Source organism: Narcine bancroftii, unplaced genomic scaffold, assembly GCF_036971445.1.
Source record: "Narcine bancroftii isolate sNarBan1 unplaced genomic scaffold, sNarBan1.hap1 Scaffold_296, whole genome shotgun sequence".
Lineage (NCBI taxonomy): Eukaryota > Metazoa > Chordata > Chondrichthyes > Torpediniformes > Narcinidae > Narcine > Narcine bancroftii.
The window spans coordinates 1,174-29,111 of NW_027212032.1; the positions used below are offsets into that span (position 1 = coordinate 1,174).

General features: G+C 49.1%; 1 protein-coding gene and 1 non-coding gene across 3 annotated transcripts; both read left to right on the forward strand.

Moving 5' to 3' along the window:
• On the forward strand, positions 1-27,867 carry arpc2 (actin related protein 2/3 complex, subunit 2). Of its 2 annotated transcripts, XM_069913024.1 has the most exons (10): positions 1-110; positions 1,814-1,926; positions 8,182-8,227; positions 11,895-12,081; positions 14,196-14,289; positions 18,184-18,310; positions 19,368-19,468; positions 21,651-21,751; positions 25,289-25,425; positions 27,522-27,867. In XM_069913024.1, the coding sequence occupies exons 2-10, from the start codon at positions 1,870-1,872 to the stop codon at positions 27,548-27,550; spliced, it is 879 nt and encodes a 292-aa protein (XP_069769125.1). In that variant the 5' UTR covers positions 1-110; positions 1,814-1,869; the 3' UTR covers positions 27,551-27,867. The 2 variants fall into 2 exon arrangements, with proteins under 2 accessions (XP_069769125.1, XP_069769126.1); XM_069913025.1 differs by lacking the exon at positions 25,289-25,425 and having other exon boundaries at positions 2-110.
• On the forward strand, positions 26,539-26,648 carry LOC138750896 (small nucleolar RNA SNORD89). Its single transcript, XR_011349577.1, has one exon. It is a non-coding gene; the product is annotated as a small nucleolar RNA SNORD89 (small nucleolar RNA).
• Positions 27,868-27,938: the final 71 nt, after the last annotated feature.

Sequence of the window (27,938 nt, forward strand, 5' to 3'; positions counted from 1 at the left end):
CTGGCTGCCCATCTTATCTATGTCTGATTTCAAAAGAAATTCCTCTCCTGACTGACTCTGTGATATTCTTTACAGCAACAAACCAGACACAGTGGAAGTCACGTTTGCAGGTAAGCTCTGGCATGAGGTACTTCATTAACATGAGCCCCAAACTGGCACAGAAGATGGGGGTTGGCAGCTCTGTGGGCTGGAATATGTGCTGCTCTAGACTGTCCTTTGGTTTCCATCGTGTAGACGGGAACAGAATACTGTTGCCCCTGAAGGCTGTTTTGTGCTTTCGCTGTGGTCAGGCATTCTTTTGGGTGACTGGTTCCGTCTCTCCCCCATTTTAGTTTCCTAACTTTCAAGATCGACAGGTGCAACTCAAGGATGTGGGCTTAGCCCACTGCTCTACTCACTCTACACCCATGACTATGGCCAGGTACAATTCCAGTGCTATCTACAAATTTGCACAGTTTGTTGGCAGAATTACAAACAGCAATGAGGAAGAGGAGAGGAGGGAGATCAGCTCATTGAATGGTGTAGCGACAATAACCTTGCACTCAATGTCAGCAAAACCAAGGAGATGATTGTGGACTCCAGGAGGAAGTCAGGGGAATGTGACCCAGTCCTCGTTGAGGGCTCAGTAGTGGAGGGGGTCAAGAACTTCAAATTCCTGGGTGTCAACATCTCCAAAGATCTGTCCTGGAGCTTCCACGTTGATGCAATCACAAGGAAGGCTCGCCAGCAGCTAGACTTTGTGAGTGTCTGAGGAATTTGTTATGTCACCAAAAACTCATAAACACCTACAGGTGGACTGTGGAGAATATTCTGGCTGGTTGCATCACTGCCTGGTATGGTGGCGCCAACTCTCAGAACAAGAATAAACTCCAGAGGGTTGTTAACTCGGTCTGCGACATCATGGGCACCAGTCAAGTCACCTCACCTTTATTGTTCCTACCATGTTCGCAAGGTAAAGGCGAGATAGCGTTTCTCCAGGACCACGAGCAGATTTGCATAAGTTAGAATAGAAGTTAAATACATTAAATATTAAGACATATACAGTAATGATCCCCAGTACCACGATACTCGATGCACATATGTTCTGGGAATTCAGGAGTCTGATGGCCTGGGGGAAAGAAAACTTGCCCATTCTGGGCGTTTGGCCCTAGTGCTGCAGTACCTCTTACCAGATAGTTTCACTCCATCGAGGACATCTACAAGAGGAAGTGTTTTTAAGAAAGCAAAGACTCTCACCACCCAGGCCAGGCCCTCTTCACTCTGCTACCATTGGGGAAAAGGTACAGGAGCCTAAAGACGAGCACTCTGTGGTACAAGGACACCTTCCCCTCCACCATCAGATTCCTGAATGATCAATGAACAAAAGATTTTTTTCTTTTTCTTGCATTCGTTGTGCCTGCCTACATTTTCCTATACCTTGATGAAGGCCTCAAGCCTGAAATGTTATGTATTTTTATCTTTTCTATATAAAGTACATGTTGGATCTGCTGAGTTTCTCCATCATTAACTTCAACTGTTGCGTCTGCAGACGTTTGGGTTTCACTTGAAACAGAATAATAATGTGGCACAGACTACTGGTAGATGGGCTGAAGGGCCTCTTTCTGTTCAGATCGATCCTTGCGGTTGACCCCCAAACTTCCCCGGTGGCGTAATTTGGGTTGGATCTTGAATGCTTGCATTTCCACCAGTTCCCACATCATGTAAACCTCTAATGGGGAATTGGCCCATCGGAAGTGTGAACGTTGGTGTGGAGAGATGCAGGGCCAGTGTGAAGACGTTCTTTTCAGATATCCTTAATTGTTTCTCTGTGCAGATTTCGATGGGGTCCTTTACCACATTTCCAACCCTAATGGGGACAAGACCAAGGTGATGGTCAGCATTTCCCTGAAGTTCTACAAAGAGCTGCAGGATCACGGGGCAGATGAGGTGAGTGAGACTGGCTCGAAGCCGGGAATTTAAAAAAATTTACAGCACAGTAGAAGCTGATTCTGGCCATTTAAAGCCATGCAGCCCAATTACACCCAATTAACCTCCAACCTCACCCCCCGAACAGTGGGAGAAAACCAGAGCACCAGGAGGAAACCTATGCACAAAAGGGGAGAACGTACAAACACCTTACAGACAGCGGCAGATTTGAACCAGGTCGCTGGCGCTGTAACAGTGTTGCGCTAATTGTGACACCCATGAATGGGCCTGTTTGCTTCAGGAAACCCTTTCCCACTGAGTTATGTTGCTCAAGCTTATTTAAAGGGGGTCTTGGTTAGCGCAACTCCATTACAGCACCAACGACCCAGATGGGAACCGGCTGCTGTCTGTATGGAGTTTGTACCTTCTCCCCCTGTCTGTGGGTTTTCTGCGGGGGGAGGGGGTGATGGGCTCCAGCTTTCTCCCATCGTGAAAACGTACTGGAGGTTTCCGGTTAATTGGGTGCAATTGGGCGGTGGGGACTCATGGGCTGGAAGGGCCTGGTACCATGCTATATGTCTACATTTAAATTTTTTTTTATAATTTTAAATTGGAAGATTAGGAACTGGGTGTGGTCAGATGGATGAATTCTTTGCATTGCCAGGAAGGCAACCTTTTAGAATCCCCATTGCATCAGGGCGGAAGATCAGTTTTTAAAATGCAGATAGAGTGGGACAATGTGAAAATTAACAATATGAATATTGGGTTTGATTATTCTGGGGAATAATCCCTTGTGAATCCACTGTTTCCATCTCTTTTCCTGTATTTACTATTTTCTTTCTCTCTAACCCCTCGCTCCCACCCTTTATATTTGGCCCAGACCACCCATCCAAGCTCCCGATGCCCCGACTGCAGACCATTCCCCCCGCCACATCCTTCCGAGCTCCCGATGCCCCACCTGCGGACTCACCGCCCATTCCAGGCCATCTGGCTCCCAACGCCTTGATCAATACAGGTACTTACCGCAGTCAAAATTAGTATCCGTGTAAAAGTCGGCTCGACCATTACATGAGTATATATGATAATTGTGCTCTGAATAATCTCAACTGGCCTCTCGCTTGTGTCAATATACTGCGATGTAAGGAGGTTTCCAGCGCCCCATTCCATACAACTCATCCCATCCAGCAACGTTCAACCCCACATAGCTCATGTCACAGATGACTGGAGGGGCAGTGCGATACAGTCACCACCACCCCTGCCTACCCCTACTGTTATCCATGCTCTTCCACCATCAATCCTGGCTGGGGTGGTGTATCCATGAGGTGGGGACACGACACTGAGTAAAAAAGCACAACAAATGCTGAAGGAACTCAGCAGGTCTCGCAGTATCCATAGGAGGTAAAGATCTATTACTGATGCTTCAGGCCTAAGCCTGAGGGAAGTCATTCCTCCAAACCTTATGACTGGGATGTATGAAATTCTCTTCTTGCTCTTGCCAAATTTGACTTATTTCCAATAAAGATTACAGTGCCACAGCAGTCATCACAACACTGTGGGGAGAGCACTGTTCCTCTCTCCTGACCTCTTCTTGTCCATTATCCAATGATTACCTGTTGGTCTGCACTCTTCCCCCTGCCCTTTTGTTCAGGTGCCTGCCTGCTTCTCACATCTTGAAGAAGGGCTCAGGCCTGAAATGCCAGGGATATATCTTGACCTCCCATGGATGCTGCAAGACCTGCTTTAGTTCCTCCAGCATCTCTGTTTTCAGTAGTTCACAACAGCTCAGCTCGCAAGGCTTTTCGCTGCCTCATCCCAAGGATTTTGGCCACTCTGTTGAAGTTGCACATTCATGCTGTGCCTCAGCTCATGGGGTCGCCGTCTCACTGCTCCAGAGTCTTGGGTTCGAAACTGGACCCCGGTGCTGTCTGCGTGGAGAGTTGGAATGCAGAGATCATGTTGTGATTGGCTGTAACAAGTGGTGTTCCACAGGGGTTGGTGTTGGGGGCCGCTTTTGATGCTGGATATTAATGATTTGCATGATAGAATGAGTGGCTTTGTGGCCAAGTTTATAAAGGTGAGTTGGAGGAACAGGTCGTGTAGAGGAAACACAAAAGCTGCAGAAGGACTTGGATCAGGAGAAAGGGCAAAGAAGTGGCAAATGAAATATAATGTCAGAAAGGTCATGCACTTTGGTAGAGAGAAGTAAACAGGCAGACTCTGTTTTAAATGGAGAGAACATTGAAAATCCCCAGTTGCGAAGGGACCTGGGAGACCTCGTGCAGGAGCCTGACGGGAAACTTGCAGGTTGAGTCGGTGGTGGAGAAGAAGGGCAATGCGACGCTGCTGTTCATTTCAAGAGGAATAGAATAGAAAAGCAGGGATGTGATGTTGAGGTTTATAAGGCCCTGGTGAGGCCTTACATGGAGGATTGTGAGTAGTTTTGGACTTTTCATTTATGAAAGGATGTGCTGACATTGGAGAGGGTTCAGAGGAGGTTCACCAGGATGATTCCGTGAATGAAAGGGTTATCGTATGAGGAGCGTTTGACAACTCTTGGCCTGAACTCGTTGGAATTTAGGAGAATGAGGGGGGATCTCATTGAAACATTTTGAAGGTTGAAAAGCGTGGACAGAGTAGATGGAGACAGGTTGTTCCCCAGGTGGGAGAGTCTAGGACAAGAGGGCACAACTTCAGAATTGAAGGGTGTCCACTTAGAACAGAGATGAGGTGGAATTTCTTCAGCCAGAGGGAGGTGAATCTGTGGATTTTGTTGCCACAGGCAGTTGTGGAGGCCGGGTCATTTAGGGGAGAGATTGATTAGTTTATGGGGAGAAGGCCGGGCAGTGGGTTGGATGGCGAAATGGAACAGATCGTGGCAGGGCAGACTTGATGGGCAGAATGGCTTATTTCTGCTCCTGTGTCTTGAGGGCTTGATGAATTGACCCTGGTGGGGGTGAGGAGTAGAATCTTGGGGCAATTCTGGGGCTGTGGAGAGGATTCAAACAAATGGGATTAATTTAGCATGAGTGTGATGGTGGTTGACGGTTGGGATGCACTCTGTTGGCTGAAGGTCCTGCTTCTATGGCAGTACCTTCAAATGGATGTGGAAACTCAACCAATATGGCAAGCTGCTCGATTTTTGTTTCTGAGGTTTCGAATCCCAACAGATTGTTCAGTCTTGGCAGCCCTGCAGAAAGAATTCCAGATCGGGTCAGGGTGACCAGTCCGTGGCATCATCTCCTTCCATTCTTAATATGCCTGCTCCCAACCCAGCCAGTGCCTGCAGAATTCCCTCCGTTGTGCAAGGAGTCTGTCAGAGAGGGATCAGAGGCAGCGAGGATCGCAAGATATTGGAAGCAGAAGTTGGCCCGTTGAGTCTGCTCTGCCATTCCAATCAGGAGCTGATTCATCCACCCACTCAACCCCACTTCCCGGTCTTCTCCCTGTAATCCTCGATTCCCTGTCTAATCGTATACCTGTCGTTCTCTGCCTTAAATGCACCCAATGACCTCGCTTCCATAGCTGCCTGTGGCAACAAGTTCCAGAGACTCAGAACCTTCTGACTAAAGAAATGTTTTCACATCTCTGTTTTAAATTGACACCCTTTTATCCTAAAATTCTCCACCATGGGAAAGGTCCCTGCCGTATCTACTCTGTCCAGACCTTTCAGCATTCGCAATTCCTCGGAGGTCCCCCTCATCCTTCTGTACTCCAATTTCCTCATACACTAACTGTTCCATTTCTGGTATCTTTCTAGTAAATCTCCGAACCCTCTCCAGCGCCGATCCCCATCTCCCACCTCCCCCTCGTGTCTCCACCCACTTACATCTCCTCCCTCTCCGTCTCCCTCCTCTCCCTCACGTCTCCACCCTCTCGCGTCTCCTCCCTCTCCGTCTCCCGCCTCCCCCTCACCGTCTCCACCCTCTCCTGTTGGAGTTCAGGTGCCCCACCCAGTCTGCGGAGGGGTTGCCAGTGTGATGGCCACCCCTGTGGTTGTAGTGTCTTGGTGTCCCACCAGGTTTGGGGGTGCCTTTGTTCAGGGGGACTCATGGGCGGAGGTGGTGATGTTGCTGGGGTCCCTGTGAAGGCTGGGCTTTGCAAATGCTCGGCTGTGAGAGAGGGAGGTTTCAGAAGCATTGACTGGACTCGCAGCGGGCAGCGAGTCACAACATGTGGTTAGGAGCAGAGCTCAGTGCAAACGGCCAGCCCTTTTATGGTATTTCACTCTGTAGTTAGAGAAGCAGGAAGTGCTGGCTCAATGTCTCAAGCAGCCTTTCCGGTATGCTTTCTGCTTTCCCCCACAAAACACAGGGCTGAGAAGGAGAGGCAGACCATTTGGCCCCTCACATCCTGCACTGCCATTTACTGAGGTCATGGGCCATCATTTCCCACTTGCCAGCACCAACTCCATATCCTCCTTGTTCCCTTAATATCCAGAGATCTGCCAGTTCCTGTCTTGAAAGCACCAGGGGCTCCACTGCCCTGCTGGGCAGAGAATACTTTGCAGATCACCATTCTCGAGAGAAGGAATTTTTCCTCAGCCTGTTGCGCAATGACTTTGCAGTCGGGGAGTCAGGAGGTACAGTGGGTGGCCAGTCAGGGCGTCGGGAGCTCAGGAGGGTGGGCAGCTGGTGCAAGATTTCACAGTATCGGGAGATCGGGCGGGTGGCTGGAGCGAGGTTGTGCAGTTGGGAAGTACGATGGGGGGTCGGGTCATTGGGAGCTCAAAATGAAGGTCAGTGGGTGAGGCGTTGGGAGCTCAGGTGGGCCGGCAGTTGGGGCGTCGGAAGGTTCGGTGGTGGGGCGTTGGGAGCTCCAGTGGGCAGCCGGTATGAGGATCCACGATCGGGGGATCAGGAGCTTGGGTGGGCGGTCTGAGCCGATAATATAGGGGTCGACTTTACACAAGTATATGCCCATATTCTACATGGATGGGGAGACCTGATTTGTGCACAGAATTCCAGGTGCAAGCTAACCAGGACCTTTGGAATTTTCAATGTTTTCAGTCAAATCTTCTTACAAAATGTAATGTTTTTAAATTGGAGATGCCCTTTCTGTCCATTTCTGCCTCCACCAGAAATAAAAAAATTGAGAATGAGAAGTAAAACATGAGTCTGCAGACACCATGGTTGAAGGAAAAACACGACGCTGGAGAAACTCGGTAGGTCAAACAGTGTCCTTTATACAGCAGAGGTAAAAATACAAAACCGACACACGGGCCTGAGCCCTTCATCAAGGTGTGGATAAAGGGCTCAGGCCCAAAACATTGGTTCTGTATCTTTATCTTTGCTATATAAAGGACACTGTTTGACCTGCTGAGTTTCTCCAGTGTCGTGTTTTCACAACTAAAGGTTAAGAATGGCTGGTTCAGAGTAATGGGCTGAACACGGATAAATGTGACCAGTTTGGGTGGATGGTTCAGTCAGAATGGACAAGCTGGGCCTAAGGGCCTGTCTCCATGCTGTTTAACGCAATGACTCTAGGAACCGTTGGTGTTCGTGTCGCACAGTTATTGTGGTGGTTAGCACGATGCTGCTACAGCGCCAGTGACCCAGGTTGGAATCCATCTCTGTCAGGAGTTGGTACGTTCTTCCCGCGTCTGCGTGGGTTTTCTCCCACCCTTCAATATGTATGGGGTTAGTAAGTTAATTGATCACAAGGGAGTATTTGGGCTAGAAGGGCCTGTTACCTGTGCTATATCTCCAAATTAATTTTTTTAATTGAATTAATTTTATAAAATGCTGGCCTCTCATCCTTCCTGTACCTCTGCATTTACAACCTGTAGCGTGAAAATAACTAATCAGCATTCCAGCTTGTCCTCCAATTATTGTATTCCAGTTCTGGGTGACACCTTACAGCAGACCCAAGTCCAAACGCAGCATGTGAACTGGTTTACCTTCTCTGTTCCATAACCGTACAGCACCCAACAATGACAGTTTCCCTTTTTCTTACTGCTCAGACCTGTCGCTCTTTCCTCGGAGACCTGTTCCTGCTTCCTTCGTGATAGAAGGTGGCATTCTCCATACCATCCAATCATACACTCCCAGGGCAAGGCTGGCAGTGAATTAAATGCACAGTGAAGTGCCATCCCCACCGCCCCATCAACAACTCCCAGGTCACAGGCTTGTACACTGTCAGGGGAGGGCAGTGGGAGATGGATGAACTCTTTCATGTTGTTCAAGACTTTTCCAATGTTTCAGGGCAGTGTGTTTCCAGCCTTGATTTTGGTTTAAAGATTCTGACCATTTAAATTGCTTCCCTCTGCTCTTCCCCCAGTTACTGAAGCGAGTGTATGGCTCCTACCTTGTGGCTCCTGAACCAGGTAACCTGCTTCCTTAAATTGAAATGAATTGTGCATCTCAACATACATTCAGCGAGGCACCTGTTTAGATTTGGACTTCTGCCAACAGAACCCAGTGAGCTGGCAGAACATTGGTGCTGGGACCCAGTAATTAATGACCTCACCAAGACAGGGGGGCACGGTTAGCTTAACCCACCAGGGTTTGAATCCCGCACTGTCTGTAAGGACATGTTTTCCCGGGGGCTCTGGTTTCCTCCCAATGTTCAAAACATACAGGGGATGTAAGTTCATTGGGTGGCACAGACTCGTGGGCTGAAATAGCCTGTTAACAAGCTGAATGTCTAAATTTAAAAATTTATTCACAATAAATTATTTACAAGAGAGAAAACCATTCATCTTCACACCCGTATGCCAGTCACATCGACACACTCCCATCAACGTGCACTGTAACATTTGTTCTCTCGCCATTACCACCACTGTGGCACCTTGTCACTTCAACCCCTCCCCCGCCCCCTGTTATTTGAAGGATTTCCCCTTGGTCTCAGTCCCTCAGTGCCCAGAAATGGGAGGACTCTAGGCTGTTTCTTCCCTGCAGCACCAAACCTCGGTGTGCGTCCCACAGCACATGTTCCCACAGCCTGGAACAAGGCAGTCGGCAACATTCCCACACTGACATTTCCTCGTGCTGAAAGACCGACGGGTTTCGGGCAGACCAAAGTCCCCCTGTGGCACCTTGTCGCTTCTCCCCATTCTTTTGTTTGAGGGACTTCCTCTCGGTCTCAGCCCCTCAATGCCCGGTGACAGAAATACTCTAGACCGTTGCCACACCAACGTCTCAGGGTGCTGAAAGGCCAACAGGTTCGAAACATACTGGGCTTGGAGGTTAATTTGGGTGTAAATCAGGCAGCATGGACCACATTAGCCAAAATGACCTGTTACCATGCTGTATGTCTATTTTTTTAAAAACGTTTTGTGCAGACCAAAGTGCTTCTTTTACCAAGTGGATGGTCTTCCAGCAGTTCTGGATGTCTGCCTCTGTGTGTGTCACTGAGAACAGCCTGTAGTATATCCCATCCAAGCACCCACCACTTCCAGGTAGGATAGTGGTCCCTGGGGAGGGGGCTGCTTCCATTTTGGTGCTGACACGCTTGAACTGCAGGGGTGTTGACTGCGGCTGGTCTGATCATTACCTCATGAGTGGAACTGTGTATTCAGCTGTTCCGGTTCTACATCCTGTTTGCACAGTGGGTGTGGAATAATTTAATAATAACTAATGTAAAGTGTCTGTTTAAATGGGATTATTCCATCTATTGTCAGTAGGCTTCTCTCTGATGTAAGGACACCTGTTCATTGACAATGCTGATCCAGCTACCTGAGCTCTACAACTCCCTGCTTTTCTCTGAATGGATAACTAGGGTTCAGGCTTCGTTAACCTTTCCTCGTGACTGCGTGGGGTGGGGGTGTTGAGAATGTGGAGAGAAAATGGATTAATGAGCGAATGGTGGTCCATGGTGTGTGTGCGGAGTCGGTAGGCTGAAGGGTCAGGTTCCTGCTGCCTCTAGGACTCCGTGAGACAGTAGTTCAACCTCTGCTCGCACTAAGCCTCACTGCAAGGTCGGGTACTCACTCTCCCTTTATAACTGGGCAGTGTCTAGGACCAGGTCACTGCCACTGCCGGAGATGAGACTCTGTGCACGAGAAGGGTTTTATCAGGCACATCATTTCAGCTCCCAGCCTCAGTGTGTGACTGATGTCCTTAGACTTTAGAAGAATGAGCAGTGGCTTTACTCAAACATACAAGATATTAATGGGGATTGACAGGCTAGAGGCTGAGATGTTTCCACTTGAGGGGTTATTGTCAACAGGGGGACATTTTTTTTAAATTTAGAGCTGAGAGGGGGCAAAAGTCTAGGTGCAACACAAAGAAAGCTTCTTTGCTCAGAGAGCGGGGTCTGTGTGGAACGAGCTTCTGGTGGGCGTGGTGGAGGCAGGTACAATATTATCTGTCAGAAAAATGTGGAGAGGTATATGGATGAAAAGGGTATGGAGGGTTATGGGCAAATGCAGGTCAGTGGGACTAGAAGTGTTTCGGCATGGACAAGAAGGGCCGTGATGACCTATTTTATGGTTACATGGCTATATACAGCACGGTAACAGGCCATTTTGGTGCACGAGTTTGTGCCGCTCGATTTACACCCAATTAACCTCAAACCCCAACCAACCCAGACCAGTGGGAGGAAACCGAAGCCCTCGGGGAAAACGTACAAACTCCTTACAGACAGCGCGGGATTCAAACCCTGGTCCCGATCACTGGCACTTGTAACAGCGTTGCACTAACTGCTTCGCCGACCGTACCGCCTCATAGATAAAAAGTAGGGGGCAGGACATTTAAAACTGAAGTGTCCACTTCTGGAATGTGGCCAGATCATATTTAAGTTAATATTTGGTGGATTGAGGAATCATGGGTGAGGAGAATTTCTCAGAATATGTGATGGGGGTACATGGCATGTGCTGCCGGTAACTGTGGTGGAGGCAGGGACAAAAGGACCTTTTAAGAGTCTATTAGACATGGAACCGAGACAAATAGAGGGTAATGCACTAAGGAAATTCCAGGCATTTGGAGTGAGTTGTAAGGTTAGTACAACACTAGGCCAAAGGGCCTGTACTGTAGATTTCTATATCTGAAGGCAGCATTGGTCACCAACGATCACATTGAATGCTGGAACTGGGTTGAAGGGCTGAGTAGCTTCTTCCTATTTTCATGTGTTCTTGAGTTTCAACAGAGAGTATGGAGCGTGACATGTTGGTAGGAAGGAAAAAGACTTCCCACTGCGTGGTGGCTGCTGGATCTTATGGCGGTGGAATCCAGGGTTATGAATGGCAAGGTCCCTGAAGAACCAGATACAAAGATTTTTTTTGAAAGGAAGTAGCAGATGGGGGAGACTGCAGATGCTGCAATATAGAGCAAATAAAATAATCTTTGGGAAGGACTCAGCAGGTCGATCAGCGTCCACAGGAGAGAAAGGACAGCCGACATTCCAGGCCAGAACTCTTCTTCAAGACTGAGTGCGGAGGGGAGATGGCCAGACAGGGTGAGAGGGGATAGGCGGGGGCCAGAAGGGGACTGGTGAACTAGAGAGGGGTGAAAGATGACAGACAGATGGGGAGGCAGAGGCAGGTGATTGGCAGGTGACAGACAAAAAGGGCAAGAGAGAAAGGTTGTTCCCCACGCTGGGAGAGACTAGGACAAGAGGGCACAACTTCAGGATCGAAGGGCGTCCGCTTAGAACAGATATGGAGAAATTTCTTCAGCCGGTGGGTGGTAAATCTGGAATTTGTTGCCACGGGTGGTTGTGGAGGCCGGGTCATTGGGTGTGTTTAAGCCAGAGATTGATAAGTTCTTCAAAGGTTATGGGGAGAAGGCCAAGCATTGGGGCTGAATGGGGTAATGGATCAGCTCATGATGAAATGGGGCAGACTGGATTACTGCTCCTATGTCCTATGGGGTTAAGTGATGCAGAGGGAGACTGTTAGAGGGAGGGTGATGTGGAGACCAAGGCCACCAGGGATTGAATGTGAAGGAGATGTTTCACTGGGTGTCTTTCCTTTATGAAATGGTAGAGCCAATTGAGTGAATCTTGGCTGCAGCAGAATTGTGACTGTTTGGAGCCATCTCTGTCCTCTGCAGGATACAACGTGTCCCTGCTGTTTGACCTGGAGAACATTCCCCCCAACAAGGCCGAGGTGATACACCAGGCTGGCATGCTGAAGAGGAACTGCTTCGCCTCCGTCTTTGAGAAGTACTTCAACTTCCAGGCCGAGGGAAGAGAGGGAGAGAAGCGAGCCCTGATTCATTATCGTGACGATGAAACCCTGTGAGTGCTAGGGGTGGAGGTCATCAATGGGACATGGGGAAGGCTGGAGGCAAGACTCAGAGCCGTTTCTCTCTGCGGGACTCACCAACCATTTGCCTCTTCCTTATTATGTGAGTTTGGCGGGTGGGCTGGAGCTCAGTGGGATGTGGGGAAGGCTGGGGGCAATGCTCGGAGAGCCGTTTGTCTGCGGTACCAACTGACTGTTCCCTCTTCCTTATTCAAGAACCCTCCCTGTGCTCCTCGAAGGCCGAAATGCTTGAGAAACTCAGCCGGTCTTTTCACCATCTATAAAAAGGAAAGATATATTGCCAACTTTTCGGGCCTGAGCCCGTCTTTAAGCATCTGCAGACTTTTGTGTTTCACTCTCCTCTGAAGGCTACTCCTCTCAGGGACTTGCCATAGCCTTGTCCCTTCCGGTCTGTTGGCTCGATGGAAATGAGAGGAACACCTTGTACCCAACCCCAACAGTCTACAACCCAATGGTATGTGCAGTCAAACATCATCCAATTTCTGAAAATAGATCCCTTCTCTCTTCCGATCCACCTCTGTTCTAACCCCGCCACCCCCCCCCCCCCCCCCACCTTCTGTTTTCGCACTGCAGTCCCTCCCCTACAGGCACGCCTGTCCCAGGTCAGGTCGGTGGTGGAGGAGATGTGTCCCATCTACACTCATTGTAGCCAGGAAGTCTAGGAACCAGTAGTGAAGGGCCAACAGCCTACAGTACAGAACAAACAAGTTCAAGGTGGAGAGGTGAAAGATTTATAGTTGATTTACCACAGAGGGAGTTGGGTATATGATCATAGGAAGTAATGGAGATAGATACAGTTACAAAGTTTGGAAGACATTTGGACAGGTAAATAGATAGGGAGGTTAAGAGGAACAAGGCATATATGCAGCCAAATGGGACTGGTCAGTATGGATGAGTTGGGCTGAAGGGCCTGTGTTTAACTCTGACTAATCCCTAATCCTATCCATGACTCCTGAGCCTGCGTGTCCCAGACCGTAAGAAGCAGGTCATTCAGCCCATCAAGGCCACTCTGCCATTTCATCATGAGGAGATTCATTCTCCCACTCAGCCCCACTCTCCTGTCTTCTCCTCATAACCTTTGATACTTGACATTTCAGATACCCATCAATCTCTGCCTTAAATACACCCAACGACCTGGCTTTCGCGGCTGCCTAAGATTGCAGATTCTAGAGGTTCACCACTCTCTGGCTGAAGGAATTTCTCCACAATCTTTGTTTGAAACGGGCACCCTTCAATGCTGAAGTTTTGCCCTCTTGTCCTGGACTCCCCCTCCCTGGGGAACAACTTTACCACATCTATAACGGCATTGATTAGCACAGTTTACAAACGAATGAAGAATACACTCCCTCGTTTCTTGCAACACACCATGAAGTCACTTTCTTTTTGTTATTCACTAGACATCACATTCTTCAACACCCCAAGCACCACCCAGCCAAACCCCTCTGATCTTCTCATTGGCTCACTGCCACACGGGTGATCCTGATGCTCACACTCTCCTCCTCCCCACGACCGTGACATATCTACTCTGTCCAGGCTTTCCAAATGCTTCGATGAGGGCCCCCCCCCCCCCCCCCCCCCGCACCTTCTTCAGAACTCCTTGCAGTACAAGAACCATCAAATGTTCCTCATGCGCTAATGTTTTCTTTGCAAGGATCATTTTTGTGAATCTTTAGGGCAGCATGGTTAACGTAGTGCTTAGAGCAATGCTGTTACGGCGCCAGCGATCGAAACTGGGGCTCGATTCCCATGCTGTGTGTAAGAAGTTTGTAGGTTCTCCCTATGTCTGCTTGGGTTTTTCCTGGGGGCTCTGGTTTCCTCCCACTGTTTGAAACGTGCCAGGGATTGTAGGTTTATTGGGTGTGTTTGGGCGGTACGGGTTCGTGGGCCAAAATGGTCTGTTGCCATGCTATACATCTAAATTTAAATTTTAAAAATTTTAAATCTTCTCTCAACCCTCTAATGCCAGCACATCAGGTTTAACAGGGAGCCCTTCAATGGCTGTGTCTGGTGACTGAACTGGTCTACCCACTGGATGGTTTGGTCTCCTGTTGCCCAGCGATGATCCAATACTTTGTTCACTTTGCAGGTATGTGGAGGCCAAAAAGGATCGAGTGACCGTGGTCTTCAGCACAGTATTCAAGGACGATGATGATGTCGTGATTGGAAAGGTCTTCATGCAGGTAGGGCAAAAGTGAATTTTGGCCAATGGCACATATCGCATGCAATCTGTCCCACCTCCCACACAGACCTATCACTGGGCAGTCATTCTGAACCTTTTTATGGCTATGGCCCCTTAGGACAGTGCCCAAAGTTTATGGGCCCCCTACCCTGTGAAGCAGTCAAGTTTAGTTGGTTGCTTCCATACTTTTCTTCTACTGACTGCATTAAAAAAAAATTCCACCTAAAATGTTGGTTTTGAGCAATACCCCTTGTATAAGATGAACCAACCCCACGCCCAAAAAAAATCTGGTACTTACTGCTGACCAGGGAATGTTGTTAAAAGCAAATCACAATATTTTAATACCAGATTTTCATTTAAAGGTTTACATTTTTTTGGGATTATTTAAAATAAACCACCGTCAGCTCCTGCCACAGGCCGTTTAAAACCTGTAGAGAGCTGACAGCAGTTAGACTGGGTGGATGGACCCTGCGGAGGAATGCTGAGACCGTTAATAACTAACGGGCCACACGTAAGATTGCATCGGTCTGGCAGGAAGATGGCGGAGGTTTTGAATTTAAGAATTTTATACCTGGCATGTAGGACAACCCCGATATTTCCACACCCCCCCCCCCACCCCCCACAAGGTGTCACTTTTTTTGTTTCGGGGATTGTCCTATACAACTGCATATAAGGAATTTTATGATTTCACTCCCTGGCCCCCTGCTTATTCCCACAGCCCTGCACCCTCTCCCATCCATGGACCTGTCCAAATTCTTCTTGAATGTTAAAATTGAGCCCACAGTTGGCAGCTCGTTCCACACCCCCACCACTCTCTGTATGAAGAAGTTTCCCCTAAAATTTTCCCCTTTCACCCTTAACCCATGTCCTCTGGTTTGTATCTATAACCATATAACAATTATAGCACAGAAACAGGCCAGATCGTCCCTTCTATTGCATGCCTTCTCCATCTTCGTCCCATTGACCTGCAACCAGCCCATAAACCTCCACACCTCTCTCGTCCATAAACCTATCCAACGTTTCCTTCAATCTTAAAATCGAGCCCACATTGACCATTTTGGCCAGAAACTCGTTCCACACTCTCACCACCCTCTGAATGAAGAAATTCCCCCTCATGTTTCCCCTAAACTTTTCCCCCTTCAATCTCAATCCATGTCCTCTTGTCTGAATCCCCCCCACTCTCTGTGGAAAAGACCCTGTCCAGATTGAGTCTATCTTTCCCCTTCATAATTTTACATACCTCACCTGCCCTCAGGGGGAAAAACCTCTCTATATTCTGTATGTCCCCCTCATAATTTTAAATACCTCTATGAAATCTCTCCTCATCTACATTCCAGGGAATAAAGTCCTAACCTGTTTAACCTTTCCCTCTAATTTAGCTCCTGAAGTCTAGGCAATATCCTAGTAAATCTTCTCTGCACTCTTTCTGTCTTATTGATATCTTTCATGTAGTTTGGTATCCAAACTGCATAAAATACTCCAAATTTGGCCTCACCAATATCTTATACAACTTTACCATAGCATCCCAACTCCTGCACACAATACTTTGATTTATGAAGGCCAAGATGCCAAAAGCTCTCTTTACAACCCTGTCCACTCTACAACCATCCAGTGGGTAGACCAGTTCAGTCACCAAACGTAGCTGGGGAAGGGCTCCCTGTTAAAGCTGATGTGCTGGCTTTACAAAGGGTTGAGAGAAGAATTTAAATTTAAATTTAGACGTACAGCATGACAACAGTTGACACCACTTTCAGGGAATTATGTATCTATATTCCCAGATCCCTCTGTCCTACCGCACTCCTCGGTGCCCGACCATTTGCTGTGTCCGTCCTTTCTTGGTTTGTCCTTCCAAAATGTCACAGCTCACACTTCTCTGCATTAAATTCCATCGGCCATTTTTCAGCCTCTTTTTCCGTCCGGCTGGACTAGATCTGCAAGCTTTGAAAACCTTCCACAACGCCTCCAATCTTAGTGTCATCTGCAAACTTGCTGATCCAATTTCCCACATTATCATTCAGATCATTGATATAGATGACAAACAATGGTCCCAGCACTGATCCCTGAGGCACCACTAGTCACCGGCCTCCTCTGAGAAGCATCATCCACCACTACTCTCTGTCCAGCCATTGTCAAATCCAGTTCACCACTTTACCTAGTGTCTGAACCTTCCTGTCTAACCTTCCATGTTAGATCTTGACAAGGGCTTTACTAAAGTCCATGAAGATAGCATCCCCAGCCTTTCCTTCGTCAAATTTTCCAGGTAACCTTGATAAACTCTAGATTGGTTTAAAATGACCTGCCACGCAAATAATTTGACTATCCCCAATCAGTCCCTGGCTATCCAAAACATTGTATATCTGATCTCTTAGAACACCTTCCAATCATTTACCTACTACCGGCGTCAGGCTCACCGTCCTATAATTTCCAGGGTCATTTTTGGAGATTAATTTCATTCTCTCTGTTTACCATCAAACTATCTTCTCCTGTCTCTTCCTTTTATGAATTGCTGCCTGCAACTTGAAACTGCATCAACAACGTGCTTTGTTTCCTTGGGCCATGAGCCAGTCTGGTGTTCTGGCGATTGAATCTCGATTGTTTCATCTGTGGTGGATGACTGGTAGTCATTTAATATTCATCTGTATAAATTCTGTTAACCTAGCTGCAGGTAAGCTTCATGCCTTGTCTATCTGAACCCTTGAGTTCACAGGTTTCAGATAACCAGTCATTCCTGTTTGTGTTGAACTGTCTGGGTTTCCCACATGCAACATTAATTCAAAATCAGAATCGATTATCGTGAACATGTCACAAAAGTCGCTGTCTTACAGCGGCATCACAGGGCAAACCTTTATATAAACCACCTTACAACAATAAATAAGAATGCCACATGCTGGTGATCTCAGAAATGGGCATCAATATAAAACAGAGATGTGGGGAAGTTTCTTTAGTCAGAGGGTTGTGAGTCTGTGGAACTTGTTGCCTCAGGTGACTATGGAATTGAGCTTGTTGGGTATATTTAAGGCAGAGATGGATAGGCATTTAATGGGTCAGGTCTTCAAGAGTTACGGGGAAAAGGCCAGGGAGTGGGGCTGAGTGGCTGGATGCATCAGAATTTATTGTCATGAACGAGACATGAAATTTATTTTGCGGGAGAATCAGTGCACACATTCATATAAAACCACCTTACAAAAGTAGTGGACGAAAAGTGAGGCAGCGTCTGGTTCATTGATCGTTCCAGGAATCTGATGGTGGAGGGGAAGAAGCCATCCTTGTGCCACTGGGTGCTCGTCTTCAGGCTTCTGTACCTCCTTCCTGATGGTAGCAGAGTGAAGAAGGCACGGCCTGGGTGGTGGGGGGGTTCTTGAGGATAGAGGCTGCTTTCTTGAGGCACCGCCTCTTGTAGATGTCCTCGATGGAGTGGTCTGATGCCCGTGTTGTCGCAGGCCGAGTTAACAACCCCCTGGATTATTTTCCTTTCCTGAGAGTTGGCGTCTCGAAACCAGGCAGTGATGCAACCAGCCAGAATGCTCTCCAGAGGTTTTCAAAGGTCTTCAGTGGCATTACTTTTTCTTTCTCCTCAGGTGCCGTCTGACCTGCTGGGTATTACCAACATTCCCTTCACCATCACTCAGCGCAGAAAGAGGCCAACCACATTCATTACCACTAAACTGACATTAATCCCATTTTAATTTTCTCACCATTCCCACCAACTCCTCCCAACAACTTTGCAATGAAATGTGCTAAATAATTGGCGTAGTTTCCTGGCACCACAGATGGATTTTAAATTTGGACATACTGCACAGTAACAGGCCTTTTTCAGCTCAAGAACCCATACTACCGCCCAATTACACCCAATTCCTGCCCCTTCTGATGTGTGTTGTTCTGGTCTATTTCTAAGGAGTTCAAAGAGGGCCGGAGAGCAAGCCACACCGCGCCCCAGGTGCTTTTCAGCCACCGAGAGCCACCTCTGGAACTGAAGGACACTGACGCGGCAGTGGGTGACAACATTGGCTACATCACCTTCGGTAAGAGCCCACACCACATCAGCCTCCCATCTGGTCCCGACGAGTAGCGAACAAGAAGGGCAAATGGGAGGCCTGTGCAAGGGGGGGGAATTCATCGTGATTTATAAGAGAGAACAAGTAAATATGGAACAAAAAATCAAATTGAGTCATTTCTTTTATTAAAGCACTTCCCCCAGGAACCAAATGCTTCCTAAATTTAGTATCTTTAAATCTATCCTTGGCCCAATGAATTGTGGAGTCCTCTGTTTGAGATCATGAAAGCGGAACTCGCTTCCTTCCAGGGTCTGAAACTACAAATTCCTTCTGCTAATTCTGCCAGTGAGATTTTCTCACCAAAACCAGCCGTATATACTTGTGTGATAGTTGACCCCCCCCCCACCCTTCGTAGGACCAGTATAAAAGTCGATCCCCACCATTTTTGGCCCCAACTGACCAACCGCCCAAGCTCCCAGAGCCCCAACTGCAGACTCACCACCGAGTCCTTCCCATCCGAGCCCCCAGCACATTGAACGACATAGTTACTTACCACAGTCAAAAGTAGTATCTATGTAAAAGTCCACTGCCCCACCACCCTCTTCAGATTTGATCTGAAAAATTGCTCCAAAACACTCGACTGTTACACGTGTATGGTAAAACCAGGCAGGTCGATTCACAGCCATGGGACTAGACAGAATAATAGTTCAGCACAGACTAGATGGGCAGAATGGCCCACTTTTGTGCTGTAGTGTTCCATGGTTCTTCTGGCCTGTGTTTGCCCATATCCCTCTAAACCTTTGCTCTCCATGTTTTTTAAACACTAGAATAATTCCCCCCCCCATCTCACCCCCCTTTCTCTCTTGGCAGTTCGTTCCACATACCCTTCAGGTCCCTGTTAAATCTTTCCCCTCACTCACCCAAGCTCTGCCTGCTTTATTCAATTGATCCGTCTGCTGGGGATGGCAGGGCGGGGGGGGGGGGGGGGGGGGGGGGGGGGCATTGAAGTCTGGGCCAGAAGCTGCGTTTTCTGCCTTTCCACCATTCCATGCCACCGTTAACATCCATGTTTGTCTCTTCCCAGTGCTGTTCCCTCGACACACCAACCCCAACACACGTGATAACACCATCAACCTGATTCATACCTTCAGGGATTACTTGCATTACCACATCAAGTGTTCCAAGGTGAGTGAAGGGGCCAACTGCACTCAGCTTTCTTGTTGTTCCCTGGTTCTGACCTGCTGCTTTCGTTAGGGGAAGGTGGATGAGAGGAAATTGAGAAATTGATTGGGTAGGACAAAGTAACACTGTGCACAATAGAACTCGGGTCACGATATCCAGGGCATGAGCAGGACTAGTCTGCAGAGTCAAAGAGGGGAGGCATAGATACCAGTCAAAATTCAGGTTGCCTGGCTGCAACATTCTTAACAGGGTACACAAATAAAGATAACGGATGCACTGATAACTGATAGAAACGTTCTCTTAATGAGACCGGGGCTGTGAACTGAAGTTCCAAGTACTTGATATTTCTGACAGTGAAGGTATGATTTAATTTTTTTAAAATGTAATTTAGACACGAGCCCATGCCACCCAGTTACATCCAATTGACCTACGTCCTGGTACACTTCGGAGGGTGGGCGGAAACCAGAGTGCCTGGAGGAAACTCACAGACGTGGGGAGAGAATGTACAAACTCCTTACAAAACCGTCGGATTTGAACCCCAGTTGATGGGGCTGCAACAGTGTAGTGCTAACCATTCCATCTGAGAGGATAACATTAGTGTGGAGGAAGGGTATTTTGAGAGGACTAGGTCGTACGGCAGTTCACAGCCACCAAGGTTCAATTCTGACCTCAGGCCAAAAGTAGTCTCGAAGTTGAGCTGGTACACGTGTGTGTACGTGTGTTGAGGATGCACAGAGGAGGAAGGGGCTGTTGGGATTGCTGTGTGGAAGACTCATGGAAAGGGAATTTGTCTGGGTGGAGGGCAAGAAAAGAGAGAAGCAGACATAGGCCTAATTGGAGTTTAGATTACATTTATCTGTCACAAGATACCTGGTGCAATGAGCAGGGTCCTTCTCTGAACAAACTAACAGGATATCTCTAATATTTGCACAGCCATGTAAAGAGCACAATTTACAGAGAGGAATTGCAATGAAATGGAAAATCAGGCAACACCAAACAAGGGCAACATGAGAGCACTGTTGTGGGGTTCATTCAGGAGCCTGATGGCTGCAGGGAAGGAACTGTCCTGTTGGTGCCTTCAGTCATACTCTTCCTTCTCCCTGATGGGAGGAGGGAGACGAGAGGGGTTTTTTTCCAGGTGCGATGGGTCTTTTTGTGTGTTGGCTGCCTTTCTGAGGTAACAAGAGAAGTAGATCCACGGAGTGGAGGGAAGGAAGTTGGTGTAACATCTGACCAACTGGACTGAGTTTTTTTTAAAAATCCAGGAATAAAGTTGGCTGGTGATCCTCTTGGCTTGAATTGTTTGCAAATCATGTCTGTAAAGGCAGTCACAGGGCAAAAATTGAGAATGATGGGAACATTGAGTGGTCAGGCAGCATCTGTGGAGTGAGAAATGGCGTCGACCTTCCAGCTTGTCTCTGAGATGGAAGGTCTTGGTCAGGAACGATCCCCATGTTCTGGCGAAGAGTCTTTAACTCTCTTTGTCTCTCCACAGGCGTTGCCTGATGCCTATGTTTCCAGCATTGTTTTTATGTCAGATGTCCAGCATCTGCAGGCATGTGCTTTGGTTTCCAAACTGAAGGGATGTCGTTGATTCTCTCCACAAATTACGTGGAGGGAGATTCTGCCAGTCACGTGGAGTTGTGGTGACATTGCAAATGCAGTAGTGTTTGTAATATCGATCAAGAAGATGGAACAATGCAGTACTGGAACCGGCCTCTTGGTCTATAAGATCTGTGATGACAAATCTAACTGATCCCGACTCCCTGCACTTGGCCCATACCCCGCCAGTCTCCCCGCCACTCCATTCCTGACCCGTTTCCCCACCACCCCCTCCAGTCCTGATCTGTTCAGGTGCTTGTCTAATTCTTCCACCACCTCCTTTCCTGGCTGCGTGCTCCACACTGTGTGTGTGTGTGTGTGTGTGTGTGTGTGTGTGTGTGTGTGTGTGTGTGTGTGTGTGTGTGTGTGTGTGTGTGTGTGTGTGTGTGTGTGTGTGTGTGTGTGTGTGTGTGTGTGTGCGGGATGCCAGCCTTGTGGACATGATGTCCATTCTTGGTCCCAGCTCCCCTTCACCTACTGGCCACGGTGTTGTCAGAGGTAAGGAACAGGTCCCGCTCTGCCCTGGAATTGCAGCTCCCCCTGCTATCGCGGAGCTGACATGCTGCCTCTGCATTGCTTGCAGGCTTACATCCACACCCGCATGAGGGCCAAGACCTCGGACTTCCTCAAGGTGCTGAACCGTGCAAGGCCTGAGACCGAGAAGAAAGAAATGAAAACCATGTCGTAAGTACTGCAGGGGAGGGAGGGGCAGGGGCTTCACTTAGAGTGGGGATCATCTGCATCGCTGGGTTAAAATGACACTTCTTTATCTGTCACGTTATTAGCAAGTAAGAGGGGTCCATTCTCAAGCGGCCTAACAGGTTAACCCCAGTATCAATACAGCCATAGAAGATCAAGAACACTGGCAGAGTGCAGTGAAAATCAAAGATTATTAGCGCCAAGCAAGAGCAGCATGGGAGCACTGTGGTGGGGTTCATTCAGGAGACTGATAACTGCAAGGGACAAGCTGTCGTTAAGCCTGTTTGGTGCACACTGAAGGGGAGGAGTGTATGGTGGGTCCTTCAGGGTGTCAGCTGACCCTCCCGGGCAGCGGGAGGTGCAGGCAAAATCCGTGGAGGGGAGGAGTGGTTAATATGATGCTCTTAGCTGCGTCCACCACCTTCTGCGGCTTCTCTTGACCTCGAGCAAAGCAGCTCCTGTCCCAGCAGGATGTTCCCAGCAGGTCCGCTCTCGATGGGATAAATCCAAGTATTTGATCTCTCGGAACAAGCCCGACCCCTCCCCCACCACTACCTTCGCTGAAACTTGCTTCCTTTATGCCTTGTTCGAGGAAGGGACTAATCTTCACCTTCTTTGGGGGGTGTTATTGCTGGTGAGAGGATATGAGGAAAAATAAATGGGTAATACAACGGATTGAAAGGAAAACCAGAGACACATCACCATCTCTGCTCAATTAAAGCTTTGCTGCGTTGCAGCTTGCATTGCACAAGATATTAATAAAGTACTGCAAAGTGGTGAATTAATTTGGTTTTCCAGTTAATATTCACCACTGTAGTTAAACACTACAGGGTAACTATCAGAACATGAATCTATTAACATTGAGTATTCCCTCCTGCATGCCAAATTAAAATTGGATGCAAATGAGAGTCCAATGGTATCCAGGCTGACTCATGAGCAAGTTGTGAAACTTCTGCTTGCCCAGCACATTTCAAGAGCAATGTCAACAGCCTACTCTGGCTCAGTCCTAGGGCCTTCCAGAAGGGAAACAGGCACTCGGCCCTCTGCATCTGTGCTGGCCATCATCGCTCCAGTTCTCCCCACGTTCCCATTGACTTCCACCAGGTTGTACCCCTCACCCACACACCCACCAATGTACCCGCTAACCCCGCAAGTCTTTGGGATGTGGGAGGAAACCGGAGCTCTGGGGGGGAGAACCCACGCGGCCCCATCTCCTGGGGAAGAGTCTCGCGGGACCTCGAGCTCATATGAGCTGAAGGTCAGTGAGACAATTTCTGAATGGACAAGGAATTACAGGCACTATCTCACTCTTAGAACCATAGAACATTACAGGACAGAAACAGGCCCCTTCAGCCCTTCTACCTGTACCAAATCATTATTCTGCATAGTCCCACTGACCTGCACCCAGCCCATAGCCTGTCCATGTACCTGTCCAAATTCTTAAATGTTAAATTGAGCCCACATTCTCCACTTCAACTGGCAGCTCGTTTCACACCCCCTCCACTCTCTGTGTGAAGAAGTCCCCCTTTCACCCTTAACCCATGTCCTCTGGTTTGTAGCTCACCTACCTTCAGCAGAAAAAGCCTATCTATATTTACTCTGTCTCTCCCCCTCATAATTTTAAATACCTCAATCAAATCTCCCCTCATTCTTCTACGCCCCAGGGAATAAAGTCCTAACCTGTTTAATATTCCCTGGTAACTCAATTCCTGAAGTCCAGGCAACATCCTAGTAAATCTTCTATCTTATTGATATTTTCCTTGTTGTTCAGTGACCAAAACTGCACACGATACTCAAATTTTGGCCTTACCAATGTCTCATACAATAGATCTCATACAATGTCTCAACTCAATTATTTAATAATTTGATGAATAAAATGTACTTAAAAGACATTTTCCACCTGTAATTCTACCGCAAAACTACACATTTTGTGTAACATGTTCATGACAGTAAATTCTGATTCTGAGATGGTGGGAAGGTGGACCTGTATCTCCATCTCGACAGTTGCTGGATGCTGTGTGCCCCTCTCTCTCCTGATCAGATCCCAGGTCACTGAGTGATAAGACAAGTGGATGCAAACTCTCCCCTCCTTGCCCAGCTCATCATCCCCCATGGGCTGGGAGGAGCTGATCGTCTGCCCAAGCAGCAGCTGAGTTGAGTCTGGCCTGGAGTCGTGCCAACATCCTTTGCATCTGAATTTCCCTGTTCATTATGAGAGAGCTTTGCATATAATTTGAGTTCTGCTTTGCATCACCTACATTATTCACTTTCTCAGAACCAACTCCAGCATTTTTTCCGAGATTGAATTTTAGCAGAAACTGAGGGAAGTAAAGAACAAAATTCTGCAGACACTGTGGTTGAAGTAAAAACACAAAATGCTGGAGAAACTCAGAAGGTCAATGTCTTTTATGTAGCAAAGGCAGCGAGAAGAATTGGTGGAAAGTAAATAACCCCAAATATGTATAATCTGACCAGTACTGTACCCCGGTGTTACACAGGGGCAGACCCGTCCCCTCCAGTACTGTACCCCAGTGTTACACAGTGACAGCCCCATCCCCTCCAGTACTGTACCCCAGTGTTACACAGTGACAGCCCCGTCCCCTCCAGTACTGTACCCCAGTGTTACACAGTGACAGCCCCATCCCCACCAGTACTGTACCCCAGTGTTACACAGTGACAGCCCCGTCCCCTCCAGTACTGTACAGTGACAGATCCGCACCCACCAGTACTGGTGTACAGTACTGGTGGGGACGGGTCTGCCCCTGTGTAACACCGGGGTACAGTACTGGAGGGGACGGGGCTGTCACTGTGTAACACCGGGGTACAGTACTGGAGGGGGACGGGGCTGTCACTGTGTAACACTGGGGTACAGTACTGGTGGGGACGGGGCTGTAACACTGGGGTACAGTACTGGAGGGGATGGGTCTATCGCTGTGTAACACTGGAGGGACAGTACTGGAGTTTTTATAAACTATAAGTTTCCCTTCCACCCTTCCCACTCTCCCTCCTTCCCCCTCTCCCCCCTTCCCCCTCTCCCCCTATCCCCTCTTCCCACTCCCCCTTCCCCCTCCCCCCTTTCCCCCTCCTCCCCCTGCCCCCTCCTCCCCCTGCCCCCTCCTCCCCTGCCCCCCTCCTCCCCCTGCCCCCTTCTTCCCCTGCCCCCTCCTCCCCCTGCCCCCTCCTCCCCCTGCCCCCTCCTCCCCCCTTGCCCCCTTCTACCCCCTTGCCCCCTTCTCCCTTCCCCCCTCCTACATCAAACATCCTTGATTATTCACATTTGGGATTGCTTACCTAAGGAAAACATCCTCCCCTAATCATCTCTCCCGAGCTCTGAGCAGTTGGAGGAGGTGATGGGGCTGAACTGCGGGATCGAGACCAATCTTGCTCATTCTCTCTCGTGTGTCTAGTTGCTTCCACTCCCTCCACAACCAGCATTTGCCTCGATTTCCTCTGGCATTTTCCCGTCCATGGGTGCGTGTGTCACTGTGTGTAATGGTGCTTTTATCTCTTGCGTTGCCCTAGGTCTTTCCGTGGCCGACTGTCTCTCAGACTTTCACAGCCAAGGGCCTTTGGCGATAGTGCAGCCGTCACATTGCGTAGGGAGTGGACAGAGAGCCCAGAGCAGACCAGGAGAGTCAGGCCTTCTGATAGATACATGTGTGAGTGATGCAGGGAGTGCCAGGGAACAACCGGCCACTGTAATGGAGCTCAATGCCTCATGGATCACAGGCCACCGGTAGAGGCTTGTCCCTTCCCTCTCCGTGTTGGGAAGGAAGGAGAGCAAAGTAGATATTCAGTCACTGCAGAGGATCAAGTTTTTGCCTGTTATTGAGAGCAGGGCCTGCCGTTTCTACTAAAGGTGTCAATTGACTTTGCATAGAATCCCACCCTTTCCGAGCACCTGCACGGGTGAAAGGGTGAGGTGGGAGCTGTGTACGGTCCAGTCTACAGGAGGCTGTGAGAGCGGTGCATGTGTTTGCCAGCTCTGGTCCTGGACAAAGGGTTTGTATGCTGGGGAGAAGTTGAGTTTCCTGCAGGCTACGCTTTGAAAGTGGTGGGGCAGTTTATGGTATGTGCTGCTTGAACATCTGTGGACAGGTTAGGGGGAGGAGGTGTGTGGATCCTCCCTGTGCTCCCAGCTGCTGTTGATGTGTTGGGGTGGAGAATGGAGACCGTTCCCATTCCTGGCTTGGAGCTTAAGCTGTAGGAGGTGCAGGAATGTCCCTCCAACCCACAAGGAAATGCCTCCCCCCACCCCCTTCTAGTATCAGACAGGCTTCATCATTCTCCTGGAGAGTGGTCACTGATCTCTTTCACCCACCAAATCCACCCCTCCTTCCATACCCTAGGAACCCTCCCAAACAGTCTGATACCTTGGGCTCTGTCTGAGAGGGAGGGGGGCAACCAGTTGCCCAGTCTGTGGTAAGGAGGCATATTGGCAAGGACCCTTGTGTGCTGGGGGAGGAAGGGTGGAATTTCCTGGGAGGGGTGGGCGGGAGCCTGGTTACTGGGCTTGTTGCCAGGCAGCGGAGAAGAGGACATTTGGGCAGAGCTCCTTCAGTACCCCTGGTGGGGAGGAGGCACCCACCTTGTATCCCAGGGCATAGGGGAGGGAGAGACCTGCCCTATACCCCCCTGGGGCGGGTTGGAGAGGGAGAGACCTGCCCTTAACTGCCTGGGGCAGCTTAGAGAGGAGAAACACCTGCCCTGTACCCCCCAGGTTGGTTGGGGGGGGGGGGGGAGGAGGAGGAGGATAGTTTCTGTTGTCCGTGCTGGAGGGATGATGACAGGAAAAGGCCGAATTGCAGTGTCCCCGCGCAGTTTGTTCTCTCCGAGGGCACGGTGACAAAACCCCTTGGAGCGACAAGAGTCTGACCTCCAGCAGGATACAGCACGGACACCCCCATACACAGACCCCTACCTCACCCCACTCACAGACCCCCGCCTCCCACCCACATACATGATCTCCCCTCCCATCCCCCCCCCCAAGGAATGAGGGTATCCCCTACCCCCAGGGAAGGGGAGAACACATCCTCAACCCTCTTGAGGTTTCTGGGACAGAGTGGAGCATTGGGTCTGCTATATGAGTGGGGTGAGGGGTGTGGGGGAGAGATGTATTTAGGGGTGGGTGCGTGGATGGGGCAGGGAGAGGGGTTTGGGGAGGGAGAGGGGGGCAGGGAGGGTGCATGAGGGAATGGAGGGGTATATCAGGGAGATGGAGTGCGTGGGGGAGGGGAGGGATATATCTGGGAGATGGGGTGCATGGGGGAGGGGGATATATCAGGGAGATGAGGTGCGTGGGGGAGGGATATATCAGGGAGATGAGGTGCGTGGGGGAGGGATATATCAGGGAGATGAGGTGCGTGGGGGAGGGATATATCAGGGAGATGTGCGTGGGGGAGGGATATATCAGGGAGATGTGCGTGGGGGAGGGATATGTCAGGGAGATGGGGTGCGTGGGGGAGGGATATATCAGGGAGATGAGGTGCGTGGGGGAGGGATATATCAGGGAGATGAGGTGCGTGGGGGAGGGATATATCAGGGAGATGTGCGTGGGGGAGGGATATATCAGGGAGATGAGGTGCGTGGGGTGTGGAGGGATATATCTGGGAGATGGGGTGCGTGGGGGAGGGATATGTCAGGGAGATGGGGAAGGGGAGTGTTATTTCAAGGAGGTGATGTGTGTGGAGTAAGTAGGTTGCTTGGCGGGAGGTGAGGCATCATCCGCCCTGGTCTCACACTCCTCTCTCCACAGGGGGAAGACCTTCTCAGCCCGATAAGTAAACCTGGCGGTCACTGACTGACCTTGGGGGCCAAGAGACCCCACTGAGCTATAGCCGGGGGTCAGTGGGACCTGCACTGAATGTGAGCTGTGATGAATCTACCATTTAATTTGAGAACATTTCGTGAGTTGCCCTTGTTTTAATCTGCTTCTTCATGGTGTCCAAGACCCCTTCCTTCAGGCACTCACTGTCTTCTGAGACCTTGCTGTTGCTTTCCACGGCCTTTAACGCATTGAATCAGCATCGTACTCCAACCTGCTCGGCAGCGCTGGCCAAGACTGTAGCACTTCCAAACAAATAAACCTTTTCTACGTCCCACCCGCCTGTCTTCATTTCCTTTAATTTTGGTTTTACTGGTTGTGTGGTGGGGTTTTTTAATGCTCCAGACT